At 51.1% G+C, this 20287-nt stretch overlaps 1 protein-coding gene across 1 annotated transcript; it reads left to right on the top strand.

Moving 5' to 3' along the window:
- The first annotated feature begins 30 nt into the window (after nt 1-30).
- Nucleotides 31-19161, top strand: Dpep1 (dipeptidase 1). Its single transcript, XM_021170195.1, has 12 exons — nt 31-124; nt 3895-4704; nt 11779-11932; nt 16656-16788; nt 16986-17118; nt 17235-17385; nt 17563-17632; nt 17894-18070; nt 18169-18253; nt 18329-18404; nt 18602-18737; nt 18826-19161. The coding sequence occupies exons 3-12, from the start codon at nt 11829-11831 to the stop codon at nt 18991-18993; spliced, it is 1233 nt and encodes a 410-aa protein (XP_021025854.1). The 5' UTR covers nt 31-124; nt 3895-4704; nt 11779-11828; the 3' UTR covers nt 18994-19161.
- Nucleotides 19162-20287: the final 1126 nt, after the last annotated feature.

Raw genomic sequence — 20287 nt, 5'->3', positions numbered from 1 at the left:
GATGCTCAGCCAGACCTGAGCAATCTACAGCTGAGGGATGCCGGAGAGGCCGAGGCAGCTTGAGGCAGTGCTGAGGCAGGCCGGCCAAGGGAGGCCTGGAGTGGCTTCAGAACAGAATGTCCAGGTAGATGCCAATGCCCTGTGGCCCCAGGTGTACCTGGAGAGTCACAAGGGTGGAGCAGAGAGGGGTGAGGTCAAAGCTGGGGTCATATGTCATTGAAGGTCTCTTAAGAGTCTTCTCTGTGCCGATGGGACTTCTGAGGGTTCTGACAGGTCCGTAAGCCAGGCTAAAAGATGGTACCAGCCAGGCAGGGGGTGTTGCACACCTTTAATCCCAGTACTCGGGAGGCAGAGGCATGTGGATCTCTAAGTTCAAGGCTAACTTGGTCTACAGAGTGAGTTCCAGGACAGCCAGGGCTACACAGAGAAACCCTGTCTTGAAAAGATGCTGCATCACAGTATTGAGAACACAGAAAGAAGCTAACTAGGTATCGGTGGGGCACGCAGGGGATGAGAGAGTTGAGAGCAGGTTCCTCTGGCAGGGTTTACTGAAGGATGTACATATGGCACAGGGTCCTTGGAGAAGCAGAACCATCAGAAGTATGGGTAGTATGTAGAGCTTTCTTACTAAGGCTTGGTTCTACAACCAGCAAGCGGGGTGGGGGTGGGGGTGTGTCTTAGCTTAGGGTTTTACTGCTATGAACAGACACCATGACCAAGAAAAGTCTTATAAAGGACAACATTTAATTGAGGCTGGTTTAGAGGTTCAGAGGTTCAGTCCATTATCATCAAGGCAGGAGCATGGCAGCTTCCAGGCAGGCATGGTGCAGGAGGAGCTGAGAGTTCTACATCTTCATCCGGAGGCTGCTAGCAGAATACTGGCTTCCAGGCAGCTAGGATGAGGGTCTTAAAGCTCACAACCACAGTGACACACCCACTCCAACAAGGCCACATCTCCCAATAGTGCCAGGGCCAAGCATATACAAACCATCACACAAGGGGTCCCGGAGTGCTGGGGTACAAGCTCCAGCTGATGCTAAAGTCAGGTGAACACAGTCCTACTCAGGCAGCAGTGGAGAAGCAGGCTTACACTTGGGAACCCCGTGTTCCATTCAGGCCCCAATGGCACCCAGGAGACCCACCCACCTCAGAGGTATCTGCTTTGTGAGGCTAGAGGAGTCATGGCAAGTTTCATCTAGAAACAGCTTCAGACACTCTAAGAGCAAGGGACCTACTGCCTGGAATCCTGAGGGCCCAGTCACTCTGACACAGCATTAACCATCTTACTGGGCAATGGTGGTGCACGCCTTTAGTCCCAGCATTCAAGAGGCAGAGGTAGGAAGATCTCTGTCTTAGGAGAACAACTGTCTCATGGTTAGGAGACATTTTAGAGATCTTGAAGGAGCTGGAGCTTGCAGGAAGAGGGAAGGCCATGATGAGACAAGGTGGGGAAGTGTGCTGAGTAGGAAGCGCTCTGGATCTTCAGCCGTGGGTGTTCAGGAAGCAGCAGGGCCTGGGAGCGAGGTCCAGGCTCTGGGGGATTCTGGAGAATGGGGAAGTCATAGGAGCAGAGATGGGCTCTGATATAGGCAGACAGGAAGGTACAACCCATCTGTCAGGGGCAGCAGCAAACAAGGAGATAGGTCCTGGACTCAGTCTCAAGGAGGGGATACGGCAGAGCTTGCCTGGAGAGGGTGGTAGAGTCAGCCAGTGGGGACACCAGGCTGACTCTGAGGAAAAACTGCCTCTGAAAGAGGGAAAGGCTGGCTCTCAGCAGAGCCGGGGCAGGGGTCCGCTAGGGAATACCACACCTAGTGTAGATTCTGGGTGTCAGGTCCTGCAAGAAGGACCAGAGGCTGAGCTGCTGACCTGGGAGCCTTAAGCCCGGAGAGGGAGCCCTAAGGGTGATGACACCACCTGAGGCTTGTCATTAAAGTGGTGACCTAGGACAGTTAGGAGATAGGTAAGGCTGAAAACCAGCAGGGCAGTGACGGTTTTACCAGGAAAGCGAGCACACAGAGTGAGAGGAGCCAAAGGGCCGAGGCATCTCCAAAAAGTGAGGACAAGCTCTGTGTTCAGAAGGCAAAAATTCTAGGAACCAAGGGTGAGCGCCGGCCGTTGTCCACCCCTCTTGGGTGAAGAGCTGAGAAGTGGGCTGAAGGGCATTGGAGATGGTCTGGAGGAGGCCTCTGCTTGGCTAGCGTTAGGGACAACTGTCTACTATGACACACAAGAGCCATGATAGGGTCAGATAGAAAAGGAACAGGGAGTGTGTTGCATGCAGGGACTCCTGGGAACTGGCCTGGGAAGATGCAAGAAAGCTAAACCTAAAGACATGGACCCTAGTTGATGGAGAGGCAGAAGGAGAACGGAGGGCTCAAGGACAGAGCCTAGCCTTCTTTCTTTTAGGGACGTCCAAGTGCACAGGGGTGTGGGGAGTTCTGCCTCACATGCCACAGGCCACTAGGCTCCCTCAGCATGTGCCAGTTGCTCATTTATCATGAACTCTTACCCTGCACACACATCCCTGGAGACAGAGGCCTTGTCTATCTCAGAGGCTTCAGGCCAGCAGGTCAACAGTAGGAAGCGGCAGTGTCTGCAGTGCTGAAGACAGACAAGGAGGCCACACCTGTGCCTAGGAGGTCCCCTCAAGCTCGGGGCTTTATAATATAGGTGCATCAGACTTGCCCATAAAACACATCAAAGATGGGGCTGGAGAGATGGCTCAGCTGGCTGCTCTTCCAGAGGTCCTGAGTTCAATTCCCTGCAACCATATGGTATCTTGTAATCATCTATTAATAGGATCTGATGCCCTCTTCTGGTGTGTCTGAAGACAATGACAGTGTACCCATGTATACATAAACTAAATCAATAAATCTTGTAAAAAAATATATCAGAGATAAAAAACCAAGACTCGCAAGGTGATGGCAGGACTTTAGGGCAGCTCGGGGCTTCCTGGGCTGTTGATGGGACTCATCTCAGTGCTTCTGACCTTAAGCACTGCTGTCTCCGCTCAACAGGCCTTGTGTGCCTTCTCCCAGAAGCCCCACTCAAGCAGATGGAAAGCCTTCTGCAGCCTCATTCCCAGAGGAGATGGGAACCTAGGACTTGTCCTGGTGTCGTTTGCTGGGGGCCATTTATGAGGGGCTCCTGATTTAGCAACTTGCTAAGATGTTTCCTCTCCAGGGACTTTCAGAAGGATTAGTGAGCGTTCCCAGTTACGAGTGCCCTGCATCCTGTGTCTTCCCAGCATCCCACTGTGTGAGGAGACTGAGCCTCCAGGCAGAACCTGACAACCCCTAGATGAGCTAAGGATTCGGGAGTCATCTGGGGACCCTGCCTGTAGCCAGAGTTAGCAGGGATCTCAAAGCTATGCAAATGAGTGATGTACCCATTTGCTGGGTCTTTATCCTGAGCCCTCAACTCCCCCAGGACACAGGCCTTGCTAGCCACGCCTCCCTAGTCCTGGTCCACCCTTGGACTCACAAGAGTATGGTCTCCTAATAGTGGCAGTCTGCACTGGTTTGCTAAGGGAGAGTTAATTGGCTCCAGGGGGGGGAATAGGGTATGGTTTGTCCCTGTCTGTCTGTGTCCCACTCTCTCACCTATAGGGAGAAAGACACCCTGCCCCCCCCAGTCTGGCTCTCAGGCTCTTTCACTGTCTCTGTCCCCTCCTAAAACCTGGGATCTCAATGTCTTATGGCATCACTGGATAAATAGGTTGTCCTCGTCCATACACAGGATGACTGAAGCTCTGAGAGGGAGCAGCCCACACACAGTTACACAGCCAGGCCAGGGAGTGGGCCAAAGGAGGGGCAGAGGGCCCTGTGTGCTCCTTTTTATTGTGCCCTTCCCTGGCGACTGACCTGGCCTTTCCTTCTGTCTTACCACCAGAACCACCCTGCTGTCTGCTTCCACAGAATCTTAAAGCCACCGAGAAGCCCTGCCTCCCGCTTACAGAGAGGCACCAGACCCTCCCACAGTTTCGAAAGGCCTGTTGTTCTGCCAGAGAACATTCCAATCTGAGGTTGCTGTTGTTTCTCCTTATGGTGAGGATGGAGAGAGATCAACCCTCCTCGTTGGAACAATGGATCCAGGGGCTCCCAGGGGTGGGCCTAACAGTGCTGGCTCATTCCTGGGTTGGGGAACTGGCTGTCCCAACTGGGAAGCACGGGTCATTTTCACTTCAGTAATGAGGGGACTGATAAGGGGGTCAGAAGATGGAGGAAAATATGTGACTCCAGATCCCAAGGCCACCGCAGGACATTGAGCTCAGCAGAATGCACTGAAGAGTGTGTACATACTTTGAGACCACAGCTCAGACTCCTCTAGTGGCTCCCTAACTCTGTTCGCCTGGTAAATAACTCATTGCCCCTGCGCTTCGACCTCTGCGCTGGAGAGCTCAGGTTACTGGCTATGGCCCCAAAGGTCTATCATTCCCCAGACTTCTGACCCAGAGACCCGGACCCACCGGATGCTCTGCGTTACTGAGGGCTTGCGTGCCTTTCGGAGACGAGGAACAGCTGACACGTGTGATGAATTAGTCTCTGCTCTCCTTGGCACTCTGTGGAGCCCCGGGGAGTTTCCCTTTTAAAGAGGTGGCCCTTCAAAGCTGGAGGACTCAGGAGCAGGCTGTCCCGGCTCTCTGGGTGTCAGCCGCAGGACTGAAGCCACATTGGCACCCCTGACCCGCGTGTGCTCGTGGTGAGTGTTGGGGTGCTGGGAAGTAGCAGTGGGTGGAGGCCAAGCGGTAATGAGGGACAGAAAGCCCTTTCCATTTCTGGGTAGAAAAGATCCTGAGAGCAGAGGAAACTTACGGATAGACCGCAAACAGGACCTCAATGTGGAGGATGTCGTCGAGCAACACCTTGAAGGAAGAGGCTCAGCGAGGCAAGGGTGTTCAGATGATAGGCACGGAGGGGCAGGCAGAAAAAAAGTGTTCCCTCTGGATGCCCAGTCTGGTGTAGGGGAGGGTGAAGATGAAGCTAAAAGCGGGACCCCGTTTTAATGCAGGCAGGGCATTGAAAGCTGGGGCGATAAATGAGAAAGATGACCCTGTGGGGCAGAAAACTAGGAGCTATGTGAGACTCATAGGCAGGGTGAGGGGAGATATGAAGAAGTCACACCTGGGGATAGACTGGAGGTGTCAGAAGGAAGAACTACTCTTCAGGTGGCCTGCAACGTCATATGGCACAGCCATATGGAGCTAGGCTTTGGGGACAGAGGTCAGGGTGAGGGTTGGGCTGTTGGTCCTGAAAGTCTAGAGGTCTGAGGGATCTCTGTGCAGATGTCAGCCTGGTATACAGCTGGGAGACAGGCTGGTCTGCTGAGCCACTAGTGACCCAGTGACGTCCCCCTGGGGAAAAGGCATACGGATAGATGATGGGCAAGTTACTGCTCCATACAGCCTCGCCGGAAACCCTTCCTGGGGAGCCCCAGGTTCGAGACCCCACAAGTATTCATATGAAACTGAAGGCAGCATTGTAGACACCCAAGAAGGCATAGAACTGGGTGGTACCCGAGTGGCTGAGCGCATCCACCCCCGGGCCACAGGTAAGTGTGGCAGGAGCCATATGGAGACTGTATGTCCTGACAGATGATAGGCCTATGTGGGCACATATGTCTACAGTTGTCTGGGCATCTGAGTATCTGCTTAATACGTGTAGAAAAGTCCACACATGGATTCCAAAGCATATCCATGCATTTGGAACTCTTTGTTTGGGAATGCCCAAGCGTTTCTGTCTGTGGTGACCAGCGTGAGCATGTGGGACCCGGGCAGGTCCGTGTCTGCGTGGATCCCTCTGTACAGAGAGTCACGTTTAGATGTGGATATGTGTGTTCATATATGTCTACATGTATGTACATGTCTACTGAAGATGGTGTTTATGAGGGACTACCTGTGTAACAAGTAGTGTGTAACGTGTAGTTTTACAGGCATACATGTGGAGTATGTTTTTACTGTGCAGGGATGCCACCCCAACCCGTGTGTTGAGATGTCCTTGTGTTTGGACATGCGCTGTGACCTGTGCTTATGGAGGACATGAGATCATAGATCTGAGGTCTCTGTGCTGCGGTGCAGTTGTCTCTACTGCCCCATGGCTGGCTGGTGGCAGGACCAAGGTCAAATTAGCCCATTTGGGTCTCAAGTTACAAGAGGCTGCTTATAGGCAACTTCCTAAGGTCCCGTATCCCAAGGAGCCTTGGTAGAAGGATCTGTGATAAGTTCCGGCTAGTGATTCATTCCGGGGTCTTCTGTGTCAGGACTTGGTAACTGCAGGCCCATTGAGGCACCCTCTCAATGTAGCACATTTTTTAGGGGTTTGGGATATGGTTTACTGATTGCTCCATGGCATCCTCTCTGACTCTGGTTGGAGTTGAAGAACACTGTTTAGGTAGCATGTGTTTATTTTTACTGTGTTCTTTCTGCTTTTGGCAAGTAAGCGTGTTTTTCTAGTGAGTAACACCATCCTATACATAGAATAAAGGGATGTGGTTCAAGGCCAACTGTTAGTTTGAAAGCGATACTTGAGGCCAGTGTTGGGTATGGATCTCTTGAGAAGCAATCACCAAGGCAGGCAGAAAGCAGTGTCTGAAACACACACACACACACACACACCCACACCCACACACACACACACATCAAATAAAAATGTAAAAAGGAAAGCTGGCTGGCCCAATGAAGCCAGCCACCTGGCTTCTGGCCTGGGGCTGTCTGTGCACCTAGGCTGTTAACTGGTCCCTCAGTGGGGCCATGCCAACACCACATGGTATCAGGTGCACTCCAAAGGGAGCCCTGTGGAGAGTGTTTGCAAAGGGTCTGTAGGGAGGCTCCCAAACCCAGCAGAGATGTCGCAGACAGCTGGGGTTGGCATTGTTTGACAGTGGGATTCTGAAATGCCCAGGATGAGATTCAAGAGAGACAGAGAGACACAGAGGGAGTCAGAGAGAACTATACCCTAGTCAAGGCAGGAAGAAGCCACTGAGAGACACCCCCACCCCACCCCCGAGGCAGAAGTCTTCCAGAACCAGGATAGCTTTTCTCAGCAGTGCTTCTGGTTCACTTGGAGAACCTCACTTTGGGGGCAAGCTCCTCTTGTTGCCTGTCAGCCCAAGTTCCAGTCCCACACAGCCCTGCCCTGCCCTGCCCCACCCACTCAGCTGCTGCTCCTCTACCTTAAACTTCAGGTAGAGGAGCATCGGAGATTGCTGGTCACGGGACACTGTCAGTGCCATGGAAAGTCCGGAAATGGGAAAACAGAGGCTGGAGTCCATTCAGCAAACCAAAGGGAACAAAAGAAAATAGTGTTCCTGCAGAGGGAAGTGGCTTTCGCAAGCAAAGCTGAGTGCCAAGGGGAGAACAAGAAGCCAGTCTTGGGAAGCTGAAGATATAATTTCTGAGATAAAACATGAAGACAAAAGAGAGGAAGTCACCCAGGGACATAGAAAAAGAAAAAACACACACACACAAATGCATGCATGCACACACACAAATGCATGCACACACACAAACACACACACACACCTGAAATGAGGCAGGGCATGGGGTGTGAGCCTAGGCAGGAGTATTGAAAGTTCAAGGCCAGCCTAGGCACCTCCTCAAAATGAAAAGTAGGGTGTGGCCAGATAGTTCAGAGGTAAAATACTTGACACAAAGACATGAATGAGTACATGAGTTTGATCCCTGACACTCTTGTAAAAAAGCTGGGGGGTGGGGGCTGGCGAGATGGCTCAGTGGTTAAGAGCGCTGACTGCTCTTCCAAAGGTCCAGAGTTCAAATCCCAGCAACCACATGGTGGGTCACAACCATCCGTAATGAAATCTGATGCCCTCTTCTGGAGTGTCTGAAGACAGCTACCGTGTACTTACATATAATAAATAAATAAATCTTAAAAAAAAAAAAAAAAAGCTGTACGGGAGAGACAGAGACAGGCAGATCCCTGGAGCTCTTGGGCCAGCCAACCAGGCCAAATCCATAAATCCCGGTTCCCAAAGAGAGACCCTGTTCCCGAGAAACACCATCAAAGTGTGTGCACAAAGCTAGAGTCCAATCCCACACATTCCAGAAACAAAGTAGCCTTGTGGGCTAGCCCACTTACATACAAGCACACATCCACCTACACGTAGACACACCCGTAAGATAAGTGAAGAGGGCTGGGACGGGCAGAGGGGGCACGCGAGAACAAAGCGTCACATATGTATGTATGAAAGTGTCCATAAAACAGGGAGCTAGAGATGCACCTAAAGTGGCAGAGTCTTCTCTAGCACTCACGATGCGCTAGGGCTCTAGTCTGTCTTCCACATATAATTAGGTGTGCCCCACACCAGGGAGGCCAGAAGATCACAAATTCAAGGTTACATTCAGCTAGTAAGTTGGAGAATGCAGGAGACCCTGCCTTTAGAAACAGAAAAATAAAACAAAACAAAACAAACAAACAAACAAACAAAACCCTCTCCAGGCAGTGGTGGCACACACCTCCCAGCACTTAGAGGCAGAGAGGCAGGCGGATTTCTGAGTTCGAGGCCAGCCTGGGCTACACAGAGAAACCCTACCACGAAAAAATAACAAAAAACAACAACAAAAAGAACTCAATGACAAACATGTAATTCACTGAGAAATCACAGAACTGATATCAGGAGGAGGCTACAACTCCCCAGAAAAGAAAACAACATGCTGTCTGCAAAGAACTCGGGTAACAAAATATTATGATTTTATTATTATTTATATGCGGCTGACCCGACATCGTTCCTATCAACAGCTCAAGTGAGACAGACTTTGGAGCCTTCAAGTTCATGGGGAAATTGTTTACAACCCAGAACTGCACATCCAGCAAACCGTTGACCTTGTCTGAAAGCTGAATAGACATAATGCAGGCTTGCAAAAGCTCAGAAATGCGGTCCCTGCACACCCACTGCCAGAGGATGTTGTGAGAACTTGTCCTAATCAAGTACGAGGCTAAGCCAAAAAGGAGGAACAGTTAAAGCACAGATAATAAGTGGAACCCGTAGGCTCCAAGCTGGCAGCTAGGGATCCTGGAGGAGGCAAAGCCAGATGAGAGTGCTTGGGAGGGAGGAGGCTGTGGTATGAGGAGCCTGAAAGACCAGGAGAGTGTGGGAGCGCCACCCAGTGGGAGGACCTGGGCCAATCATAAGTTCAGAACAAATGGGAAGACAAAGATTTTTTTTTTTTTTTTTTTTTTTTTGGTTTTTTGAGTCAGGGTTTCTCTGTGTAGCCCTGGCTGTCCAGGAACTCACTCTGTAGACCAAGCTGGCCTCAAACTCAGAAATCCACCTGCCTCTGCCTCCCAAGTGCTGGGATTAAGGGCGTGGGCCACCATGCCCCGCTAAGACTCATCTTTTAAAGACAAAGGTTTTACTCTGCAGCCTAGGCTGGCCTCAAATGTGCCACTGCCGACCTCAGCCTCCCAAGTGCAGGATTATAGAAGTTATAAGGATGAGCAAGTCAATGTCTAGCCCTCTCCCAAAGGCTCAGTTCTGAGTCCTCTGACTCAGTGGTTCACAGCATGTGGGTCAAACGACCCTTTCACGGGGGTCACGTATCAGATATCCTGCACACCAGGTACGTACAATACGAATCATCAGAGTAGCAAAACTACAGTTCTGCAGTAGCAATGAAAATAGTTCTATGGTTGGGAGTCACCATAGCGTGAAGAACTGTATTTAAAGGGTCCCAGCATTAGGAAAGTTGGCTTTTTCTACTTAAGAAAAGAAGGCGACACAAGGACTTCTCAATTCTGAGAAATGTGAGCAGCTCATAAAATCCCGGATCGACCTACCTACAGTTGACGAAGTGGGATTCGAACGGGGAGCTTCAAGGCACACTATTCTGCTTTTGTGCTTTCCGCATCTGAAGCAGGAGCGGAACTCTAGCTTGATGCAGTCTAGACAAAGGCTGCAACACTGAGCGCCAATCCCCAGCTCCTTTAGGGCTTTCCAACCAGCACAGAGAAGACCGGAAACATTTGAAAAGCAGTTTTCAACAATCCGAGCTGGGCGTGGTGGTGTGCTTATACAATCCTGGTACTTGGATCACATGGGTAAGAGGCTAAGAGTTCAAGGCCAAGCTGGGCAGTGGTGGTACATACCTTTGATCCCAAACACCCAGGAGGAAGAGGGAGGCAGAGCCCTGAGTTCAAGGCCAGCCTGGTCCACAAAATAAAGTTCCAAGACTACACTGAGAAATCCTGTACAAAAAAAAAAAAAAAAAAGCAAAATTGCAAACAAGCAAAATAAATATCCCAAGAGAAATGATAGAGAGAACAGATGAACCCAGGGGGTGCTGCTCCTAAGGGGATGTTGTGGAAAATGATTTAGGCACTAAGGATTCTGGGAGGGAATTACATAAGGCTGCTAAACAAGGAGAGAAATCGCTACCAAAGGAGTAACAAAGAAATAATTGTTATGTCTAATTGAAGGGGTTGAGGAAGGATACCGATTTAAAAACTGTAGTGAAAGCAGCAGGGTGGGAGGCTGGAGAGATGGTTCAGTGGTTAAGAGCACTGACTGCTCTTCCGAAGGTCCTGAGTTCAAATCCCAGCAACAACCGACCGTAACTAGATCTGACACCCTCTTCTGGAGTGCCTGAAGATAGCCACAGTGTACTTACATATACTAAATAAATAAATCTTAAAAAAAAGAAAGAAAAAGCAGGGTGTGGTGGCCATGCCTGTAAGCCCAGATCTTGGGGGGCGAAGACAGCAGGATTACCACAAATTCCAGTCCAGCCTGGGTTACAATGGGTTACAATATCTCAGACATATCCTACCCAGAAGTGACAAGTTCTTTCCTGTCCCCGCACCCACCCACCCACCCACCCAACAGCCTTAAAACACAGACACTGATCACTGTGCAAACCCAACTCAGGGAACATGGCAGCGGCAGCTGGCAGAGTAGAGCAGGCAGGGCTGAGTGTGTATGGTCACCTGACCCAGATACCACAGAGGTACAAGGACAGTGGCTCTTCCTGGGACTCAGGATTCTTGGGGCCTCTTTGCCAGGCACAATGGGAGCTGGGAAGATGACATATAAGATATGCTGACGGCTGCTTCCTGACCCAGTCTCCCCAGCAATCATTGATGTGCTCTCAGCGGGGGGTGGGGGGGCGAGGTGGGGGACGACGACTCAGGCTCAGGGGCTCAGACACCCGCCAAGGAAATACAGCTAACTGAGACCTTTCCTCTCAGGATCAGGAGGAAAGCGAGGCCTTAGTGCCTGGAGGGGGTAGCCACAGGGAGGACCTTCATTTATTTTATTTTCTTATTTCTTGTTTTTTTTTCGAGGCAGGGTTTCTTTGTGTAGCCCTGGCTGTCCAGAAACTCACTCTATAGACCAGGCTGGCCTTGAACTCAGAAATCTGCCTGCCTCTGCCTCCCAAGTGCTGGGATTAAAGGCATGTGCCACCACTGCCCAGCTAGGAGGACCCTTATTAGATGTTATAAAGTTACCAAGCCTCCAGGAGCAGATGCACCAGCAAGCCAGATGATAAGCAAACTGCTTTGTGCTAGCCCCTTCTGAGTCTGTCTTGGGGTCTAGAATCCCAGTTTCTTCCTAAGCTTCTACCTGGCCAGCACAGCAACGCCCAGTGTGGAGTCATCTGTGCTGCCTATCTTGAAAGGGAATGGAGTAGTTACTCATTGAACACTGGAAGTTGTAAACTGGACTCAGTCTTAATTACCTGGACCAAAGGCCTCTGTCCTTTCTCCTGATCAGGCACAGCAGCTCCATCTGGCCCTTAGACATTTTTTTCTGTTCTGTGCATAGGCACGGAGGTGCCAAAGTAGCTGTGGAAGCAGATCCCTGGGGACCTTGAAATGGTGATCATCTGGTGGTTCTGGTCTCTGCTGGCCATCTGTGCTTCAGACTCATTCCGGGACCAGGCAGTGGCTATCATGAGAACCACACCGGTCATCGATGGGTGAGTGGGTGACCCCCTATTGAGATGCCTGCAAGGGTCAGGGGCTTCCAGACCTCGGGAGCGGGGGGGGGGGGACCTTTCCACCTGCTCAACCATGGATCCTGTCTTCTTCTGGCCTCAGCTTCTCAGTGGAGTATCTTAGGACCCACACAGTTTCAGCAAAAGAGAGTGTAAGAGGGACAGGAAAGGAGGTAGTGTCCTGGTCCCCAGATTCCAGGGCTCATGAAGGTCAGAGTTTGGCTGCGTCTGGGGGATTCTGAGGTTTCCCGACTCTCTAGCCATATGTCTGAGGGAGGGATCCAAGTCCCTTCCCTAGATCCCAGCTGACAAGCTGAGGTGAGGGTGGCTTTACACCAGGAAGGTCCTCTTGAGCATCCTCCTGGCTCCCTTCCATCTTGTGCCCAACCCAGTGCCAAGTGTCCCATTGCTTCTCTCATTTCTTCATGGAGGTCACACAGTATGTGGAAGTGCAGTGCATGTCCATCCCAAAGTGTCCCATCCCTCTGATGTCATTGGAATACCTGAAGACCTCTTGCCAGCTCCTTACCACGCAGCGGCCAGAGCATGGTCACTCTACAGCTAGCTGTCCCTTCCTCCTACCCTGCAGGCCAACCACTTGCCCATTGGGTCATCCCTCCAATGGCCCTTCCACCAGCACCCTTGATCCCTGAGGCATACAGATTCTAGGGCCACTGTTAGACCTGGCAGAGATGGCTTTGCTTCTTCGGGAGAAAGGAATCCCATTTTGTCTTCCCATGGAGAGAGAAGAGGAGAGAGGTGGGCAGGGTGGCTCCAAGTATGGCAGGGGGCTCCTGAGGTATCTGGGGCCTCTTTCAAGTGTTCCACCCCTCCCCAGCACCTACAGTGGGGATGAGTTTCCTAGAAAGGCTGTAAGTGTCCTCAGATTAAAGATTAAAGTCCTTTCCCTGGAAGCTGCCTAGCCCTGCCATACAGAGCTGGAGAGGCTGCCTCAGCCAGCCCAAACCTGTGCCTTTATCCATTCAGTAAGTGTATCATGAGAAATCTGTGCCAGGTGCAGGGTGGGTGGGGCCAGAGAGGGAGGACAATCCATTCTGCCCATTCCGTGGCTGCCTTCTGAGAAGCTTGTATCCCCTTGTTGAGCGATGGATTGAGCACTGGCCTTAGGGAGGGGCCCATTCCCTGAGCTTTCCAAAGGAGCTTCCTGGACTGACTGGCTTTGGAATAGCTGTGACTGGGAGTGGATGGTGTTAAAGTGAAGCAGAGCTGATGGGTGGCAAGTGGACATAGAACATGGATGTCACAGACCTGAGTCAATTAGCACGTGATGCTGGGCCTCCTTGCTTCCACTTGTAACCCCATGACTTGGGAGGCTGAGGCTAAAGGGTCACTGAAGGCTTGAGGCCATCCTGGATCTCATAATGACGTCATGCTCCATCTAGGATAATGGAAAGGCCCTGTTTAAAAATAGAAATGACTCCAGCCACAGTGGTACAGGCCTTAAATCCCAGCACTTGAGAAGCTGAGGCAGGTGGGTCTCTTTGAGTTTGAGGCCAGCCTGGTCTACAGGCTGGTCTCTGGTCTACAGAGTGAGTTTCAAGACAGTCAGAGCCACATAGTGAGATCATGTCTCAAAAAAAAAAACAAAAAAAACAAAAAAATCACAAACACAAGCCAGGGGTTGGAGAGTGGGCCCAGTGATTAAGAAAAGTTGTTGGGGCTGGTGAGATGGCTCAGTGGGTAAGAGCACCCGACTGCTCTTCCGAAGGTCCAGAGTTCAAATCCCAGCAACCACATGGTGGCTCACAACTATCTGTAACGAGATCTGGCGCCCTCTTCTGGAGTGTCTGAAGACAGCTACAGTGTACTTACATATAGTAAATAAATAAATCTTTAAAAAAAAAAAAAAAGAAAAGTTGTTGCTCTTGGAGAGGACCAGGGCTGGTTCTTCTTATTCTTCTTTTTTGGGGGAGGTTTTTTGGTTTTTTGGTTTTTCAAGACAAGATTTCTCAGTGTAGCCCTGGCTGTTCTGGTAGACCATACTGGCCTCAAACTCACAGAGATCCACCTGCCTCTGCCTCCCAAGTGCTGGGTTTAAAGGTGTGCACCACCCCTGCCCAACTCAGGATTCAGTTCTTAATATCCACACAGTAGCTCACAGCCATCTATAAATTCAGTAAATTCAGTTCTGGGGGAATCCAATGCTTTTTTTTTTTTTTTTTTGGTTTTTCGAGACAGGGTTTCTCTGGATAGCCCTGGCTGTCCTGGAACTCACTTTGTAGACCAGGCTGGCCTCGAACTCAGAAATCTGCCTGCCTCTGCCCCCGAGTGCTGGGATTAAAGGCGTGCACCACCACACCCGGCGTAATGCTGTCTTCTTATCTCTGTGGGCACAAGGCACACACATGGTACACATATATATGTGTAGGCAAAAAATAAAATACACACATAAAATTAGATGAATAAATCTAAAAAAAAAAAAAGCACACAAACAGGTTGGGTAGGGTGATATGAACCTGTAATCCCAGCATGGGGAAGGCAGAGGCTGGCAGATCACAGCAAATTTTAGGCCAGTTTGGGCTACAATAGAGAGTTTTAGGCCATCCAGAGCTGCATAGTAAGACCCTGTCTCAAGAGAAGCTAACTCTCAAAACAAAAACAAACAAACAACAACAAAACTATGTGTTTCACAATGACATTTGGGAAAGGGGCTGTGGACCTCCAGGGGCTCTAGGATAATTGCCTAGTGTCTTAGTGAGGGTTTTACTGCTGTGAACAGACACCATGACCAAGGCAAGTATTTTTGTTTAAAGATTTATTTACTTATTTATTTTATGTGAGCACACTGTAGCTGTCTTCAGACACACCAGAAGAGGGCATCAGATCCCATTACAGATGGTTGTGAGCCACCGTGTGGTTGCTGGGAATTGAACTCAGGACCTCTGGAAGAGCAGTCAGTGCTCTTAACTGCTGAGCCATCTCTCCAGCCCCCAAGACAAGTATTATAAAGGACAACATATATTTGGGGCTGGTTTACAGGTTCAGAGGTTCAGTCCATTATGGCAGCATCCAGGTGGGCACGGTGCAAGAGGAGCGGAGAGTTCTACATCTTCATCTGAAGGCTGTTAGTGGAAGACTGACTTCCAAGCAATTCAGATAAGGGTTTTATAGCCAACACTCACAGTGACACACCCACTCCACCAAGGCCACACCTACTCCAACAAGGCCACACCCACTCCACCAAGGCTACACCCACTCCAACAGGGCCACACCTCCTAATTGTGCCACTCCCTGGGCCGAGCATCTAGAAACCATCATACCTAGTGACACATAGCTGTCCTGTTTTTATAGAAGCTGACAACAGATATAAGATCACCTAACGAGTAACTTATTCACCTTAATAATGCACTCTCCCTGGAAGATACCCCATGTCGCCGATGAGGAAACACAGGTGTAGCAAGAGAGAACTGGGATTAGAAACCGAAAGTGGGACAAAACCAGAGCTTGGGAAGGGAGACGGTCTCTGCTCACCTTACAGGGCCCTTGAGGCCCCACTTAACACAACTGCAGCCACAAGAAGGGTGGCACACCGGCCTCCTCAGCAGTCCTGCGCATGCAAATCAGCAGAGTGAAGATCCGAGGCAAGAGTTCTGACGGCCTGAGCCTAGAGTCTTAGAATAAGCCTGCCCTGGGTGCTCCTGGAGCATCTGCTGGAGCACAGTGACAGGTCAGGCTCTGTAGCAGCATAGGCAGGGGTGATAAATACATAAATAGATGAATGAATGAATGCCCTCCTGCTAGCTGCTGCTAGCTCAGGGGCTAGCTCCTGGAACTCTCCTTCCTCTGTGAAAACACCTGCTCCCTTGGGACTTCTCAGAACTCAGGGGATCAAAGCCCTTTGGAGTCAGATGAACAGGCCAGAGGTGACCCTGGGTCGGCCTTAGGAGAGAGATAAAGAGTCTGAGTCTCAGAAGGGCAGGAGCCTCGCTACCCCCACAGGCCATGGCTTTCCCTTCAAGGGGCAAACTTAAGTCTTTGAACCGAAAACATCATATTCCTGTTTGGTACCTGCATGAACTGCCTGCCTCAGGAGGTTTTGCAGCAGAGCAGGGACCTGCCCTTTCCCTCCGCCTGGCGGGGTTGGGGGGCATAAGAAGACATACCTAGGGCTGGCAAGATGGCTCAGTGGGAAAGAGCCCTGACTGCTCTTCCGAAGGTCCTGAGTTCAATCCCAGCAACCACATCGTGGCTCACAACCACCCGTTAAGAAATATGACACCCTTTTCTGGAGTGTCTGAAGAGAGCTAAGGTGTACTTACTTATAATAAATAAATCTTTGGGCTGGAGTGAGCAGGGACTGAGGGAGCGGGGCGGACCGAAGCAAGCAGAAGTCCCAAATTCAATTCCCAACAACCACATGAAGGTTCACAACCATCTGTACAGCTACAGTGTGCTCATATGCATAACATAAGATAAATAAATCTTTAGAAAAAAAAGAAGAAGAAGGCGGCATACGTAGCCATACTCAGCTCGTGGTCACTTGGCCTGGGGCACGACTAGGAATTTCACCTGTGTGCAGGTGTGTTCTAGTTAGAGGTAGTCCACCTCTGAGGCCTGCATGTTAGCCTTGAGCTGTGGGAGTCTGAAGTGGAGAAGGGCAGCCTGCAAGCCAGCTGGTTGAGAAGCCTACAGGCCCAAGCAGACTTCCGAATCCACCTTGGACCCCTCCTTGCTTCCCCCTCAGGCACAACGACTTGCCTTGGCAACTGCTAAATTTGTTCAACAACCAGCTGCTGAGACCAGATGCTGACTTGAACAAGCTAGCCCAAACACACACCAACATCCCCAAGCTGAGGGCTGGCTTTGTCGGAGGCCAGGTACATCTTCTAGTCTCCTGTTTGCTGCGCTGGGGTCTCCCCTGTGTTCTCTATGGGACTGGTTAGATATGGCCTGCCTTAGAGAAGCAAGCCCCAGGGATCCCAGGGATTCCAGGAGGGCAAGAGAACAGACCCATTGTACACTGGGGTCAAATGTCAGTGGTCTGGGCTGTCAGCTCTTCCCCTCGAACCCCCAGTTCTGGTCCGCATACATGCCTTGTGACACCCAAAACAAAGATGCCGTGAAGAGAATACTGGAACAGATGGATGTGATACACCGCATGTGCCAACTCTATCCTGAGACCTTCATGTGTGTCACCAATAGTTCAGGTAGTGTCCCACCAAGGCTCTGATGTCCTCCTGCCTGCCAGACCTGGTCTTTAGTAGAGGGTGGGAGCTTTGAAACCTGGAGGTTTCGTGCCAACCCCCTGCTCTGTTTTCTGTAGACATCCTACAGGCTTTCCGGAGGGGGAAAGTGGCCAGTCTGATCGGCGTGGAAGGCGGCCACTTAATTGACAGCAGCCTTGGTGTCCTGCGGACACTCTACCATCTGGGCATGCGGTATCTGACCCTCACCCACAATTGCAACACGCCCTGGTAAGGAGTCCCTGTGAAAACCCTGTGATAGGGTCAGAAAAGGAAACCAATGGCCTCTATTATGACCAGAACCCTGGCCTCTCCTGAGCTCCAGACCAGGCCCTGTTCTCTGGACAGGTGAGGGTGGGTTGAGACCACTGCCCTGTTCCCTAGACACATGTGTGTATCTCTCTTCAGGGCCGACAACTGGCTTGTGGACAGAGGGGATGATGAGGCTGAGAGCCAAGGACTGTCACCCTTTGGGAAGGTGAGGGGAAAGGATTACCGTCCCCAAAGGATGGGGCAGAGTGTCACACCTCAATGGACTTGTTTCCCCCTCAGTTTCATGGAGCTAGCAATGCTTGTTTCCGGGGTTCTGCTGGAGCCCTTGAGTATTCAGGATGCTGAATCCTGGGTACCCTACAACTTCCAGCCACTTAAGGCACAGTTAACACCTAGGGCTGCTTTTCCCCCGTGCCAGATTCAGAATGTCTGTGAAGTGTACCCAACCCTATCCCCTGCCCCCCAGCGCCTGCTGAACGAGATGAACCGCCTGGGTGTCATGATTGACCTGTCCCACGTGTCTGTGGCCACCATGAAGGACGCTTTGCAGACCTCCAGGGCACCAGTCATCTTCAGCCACTCTTCTGCCTACAGCCTGTGTCCACACAGGCGGAATGTGCCCGATGACATACTGCAGCTGGTGGTAAGGAATGGAGAGGTGAAGGGGAATCCCCCCTTGCCTCCTGGGGGTCCTCTCTAACTTTCACCCCCCTCCCCCTCCCCCCCCCCCGCCCCGAGCAGAAGAACACGAGTAGTCTGGTGATGGTGAATTTCTTCAACAACTTTGTGTCCTGTTCAGACAGCGCCACCTTGCCCCAAGTGGCCGGTAAGTGGGTAGGACCACATAGTGGCAACATAAGGGATGGCCTTGCTTAGGACTCACACCTGTTACTCCCTACAGACCACCTGGACCACATCAAGAAGGTGGCAGGCCCTGGGGCTGTGGGCCTTGGAGGAGATTATGATGGTGTTACCATGTAAGAGTGACATCTTGTTTTGTTTTGTTTAATTTTGATGGTGTTATGATCCTATTTATGTGTCCTGATGGGACAGGGGAGGGAGAACGTGTCCTGAGTACAGTGCAGGACATTTTACTGCAAGGCTGCTCTTTGCATCTTCATGGACCCGGAGATTGGCCCATCTGCAAAGCGCATTCCTCTTGGTCTTGGCCTAGGCTTCCTGTGGGACTGGAGGATGTTTCTAAGTACCCAGACCTGATAGCTGAGCTTCTCAGGAGGAACTGGACAGAGACCGAGGTCAGAGGTTTGCTAGCTGACAACCTGATTCGGGTCTTCTCTGAAGTGGAACTGGTGAGGAGAGAGTGGCCGTCCCTCCCTGCCCCCTCTCCCAAACACACACACACACAGGGCAGACTACCTAACTTGGCTCTGTCTCCAGGTAAGCAATAACATGCAGTCTCCTGAGGAAGTCCCTATCACCGTGAAAGAGCTGGATGGCTCCTGCAGGACATACTATGGCTACTCTCAGGCTCACAGCATCCACTTGCAGACAGGAGCCCTGGTGGCCTCTCTGGCTTCCCTGCTCTTCCATCTCCATCTTCTGTGACATCCGAAGGACCAGAACCTCCTCCAGTGCTCTCTGAGCTCAGGGAAGACTGGACAAGCCCAGAGTCCCTGTTGTCCATGCAGAACCACACCCTTTCCTGAATAAGCAGCAGGCTTACCTGGGGACAGCTCAAGACACAGGCATGCAATAAACGCAATGAGCCTTTGAGTGCTGAGTGGGTACGCTGTATCTCAGCCCTGGGAGATTCTTCTGAACCTCTGGAGAGCAGATGCTGAGAACGGCCCTGTGTGAACAGGACGTGGGAGCACCCGAGTTCTTGGAGGAGAGGACTAGAAGGGACCCAGAGGTTAGCAAAGGGTCTCACGTAAGCACTGGCTAGTTTGAAAAATCATGTTCTACGTTTAAGTGGCTACCTTCCCCCCTCACTGTGCATGTACCACATGCACATGAACCCCTCCCCCCACAACACATGTACTCATGTGCACACAGGCACACATAGACATTCAGACGCATTATACATATCATACATAGGCACATGTACTCTGACACATACCATATAAGAGTCACACATATCTCTCTGAGTTCTGTAATTCAGATTACATAGGTAATGGGTAATCTCAATCTGGTCCAGCCTTGGCGGGTGGGATCCAGGTAGGATGGGTGCCTGGACTCCCGGGGATGATCACACAGCTAACTGTGGGTGTTTCCTGAATCACAGGGCAGAGGTTGTCCCCTATGTGTTACCTAGCATGGTTGTTAGTGTGAAACAGGGCACCAAGCCTTCCCATGAGGACATTCAAGGATGAGTCTTGTGAATAAACTTATGAGGGACAGCGTTCACCTGAATGGCCAATGACCCCTTTGTGGTTCATGCTGCTGAGATCTCCTCATGGACACGGGCAAGGACTCCTTTGTCGAGAGCCTGTCCCTAGGTACCCCACAAAGGGCGCACGGTATGAAGCCCCGTGGCCATAGATCCCTTTCAGATCTGCCTTCTGAAGATCTGAAAAGTGGGTAGAGGATAGCCATAGCCCGTGGGGCTGACCACACCCATGGGGCTGACCACAGGGACATCCCTGCCTGGCTTTGATTGTCTGAGACAGGCTCTCATGTACCCCAGGTGATCCTCCAACTCACTATGCGACCACAGATGAGCTTCCTGCCCTAACCGCCAAGTGCTGCCATGACGGGCACAGACCACCTCCCTTGGTTTATATGGTGCTGAGGATCAAACCTGGGATGTTGTGCATGCTAGGTAAGCATGCGATCGACCGATGCCAGTCCCAGGTTGGCTTTGAGAGTCCCAGGCTACTCATTTGCCCATGCCACCAAG

The sequence above is a fragment of the Mus caroli genome, unplaced genomic scaffold (assembly GCF_978045245.1).
Source record: "Mus caroli unplaced genomic scaffold, Mus_caroli_1 scaffold_10, whole genome shotgun sequence".
NCBI classification, from domain to species: Eukaryota; Metazoa; Chordata; class Mammalia; order Rodentia; family Muridae; genus Mus; species Mus caroli.
This window is presented reverse-complemented; position numbering and strand designations above follow the sequence as displayed.

Bases quoted from the DNA above. Each gene is read 5' to 3' on its own strand.
- Dpep1 (XM_021170195.1), top strand. From the start codon at position 11,829: ATGGTGATCATCTGGTGGTTCTGGTCTCTGCTGGCCATCTGTGCTTCA. The intron at 18,071-18,168 runs GTAAGGAATGGA...CGCCCCGAGCAG, and splicing joins ATGACATACTGCAGCTGGTG to AAGAACACGAGTAGTCTGGT. The intron at 18,405-18,601 runs GTAAGAGTGACA...GTCTTGGCCTAG, and splicing joins GATTATGATGGTGTTACCAT to GCTTCCTGTGGGACTGGAGG.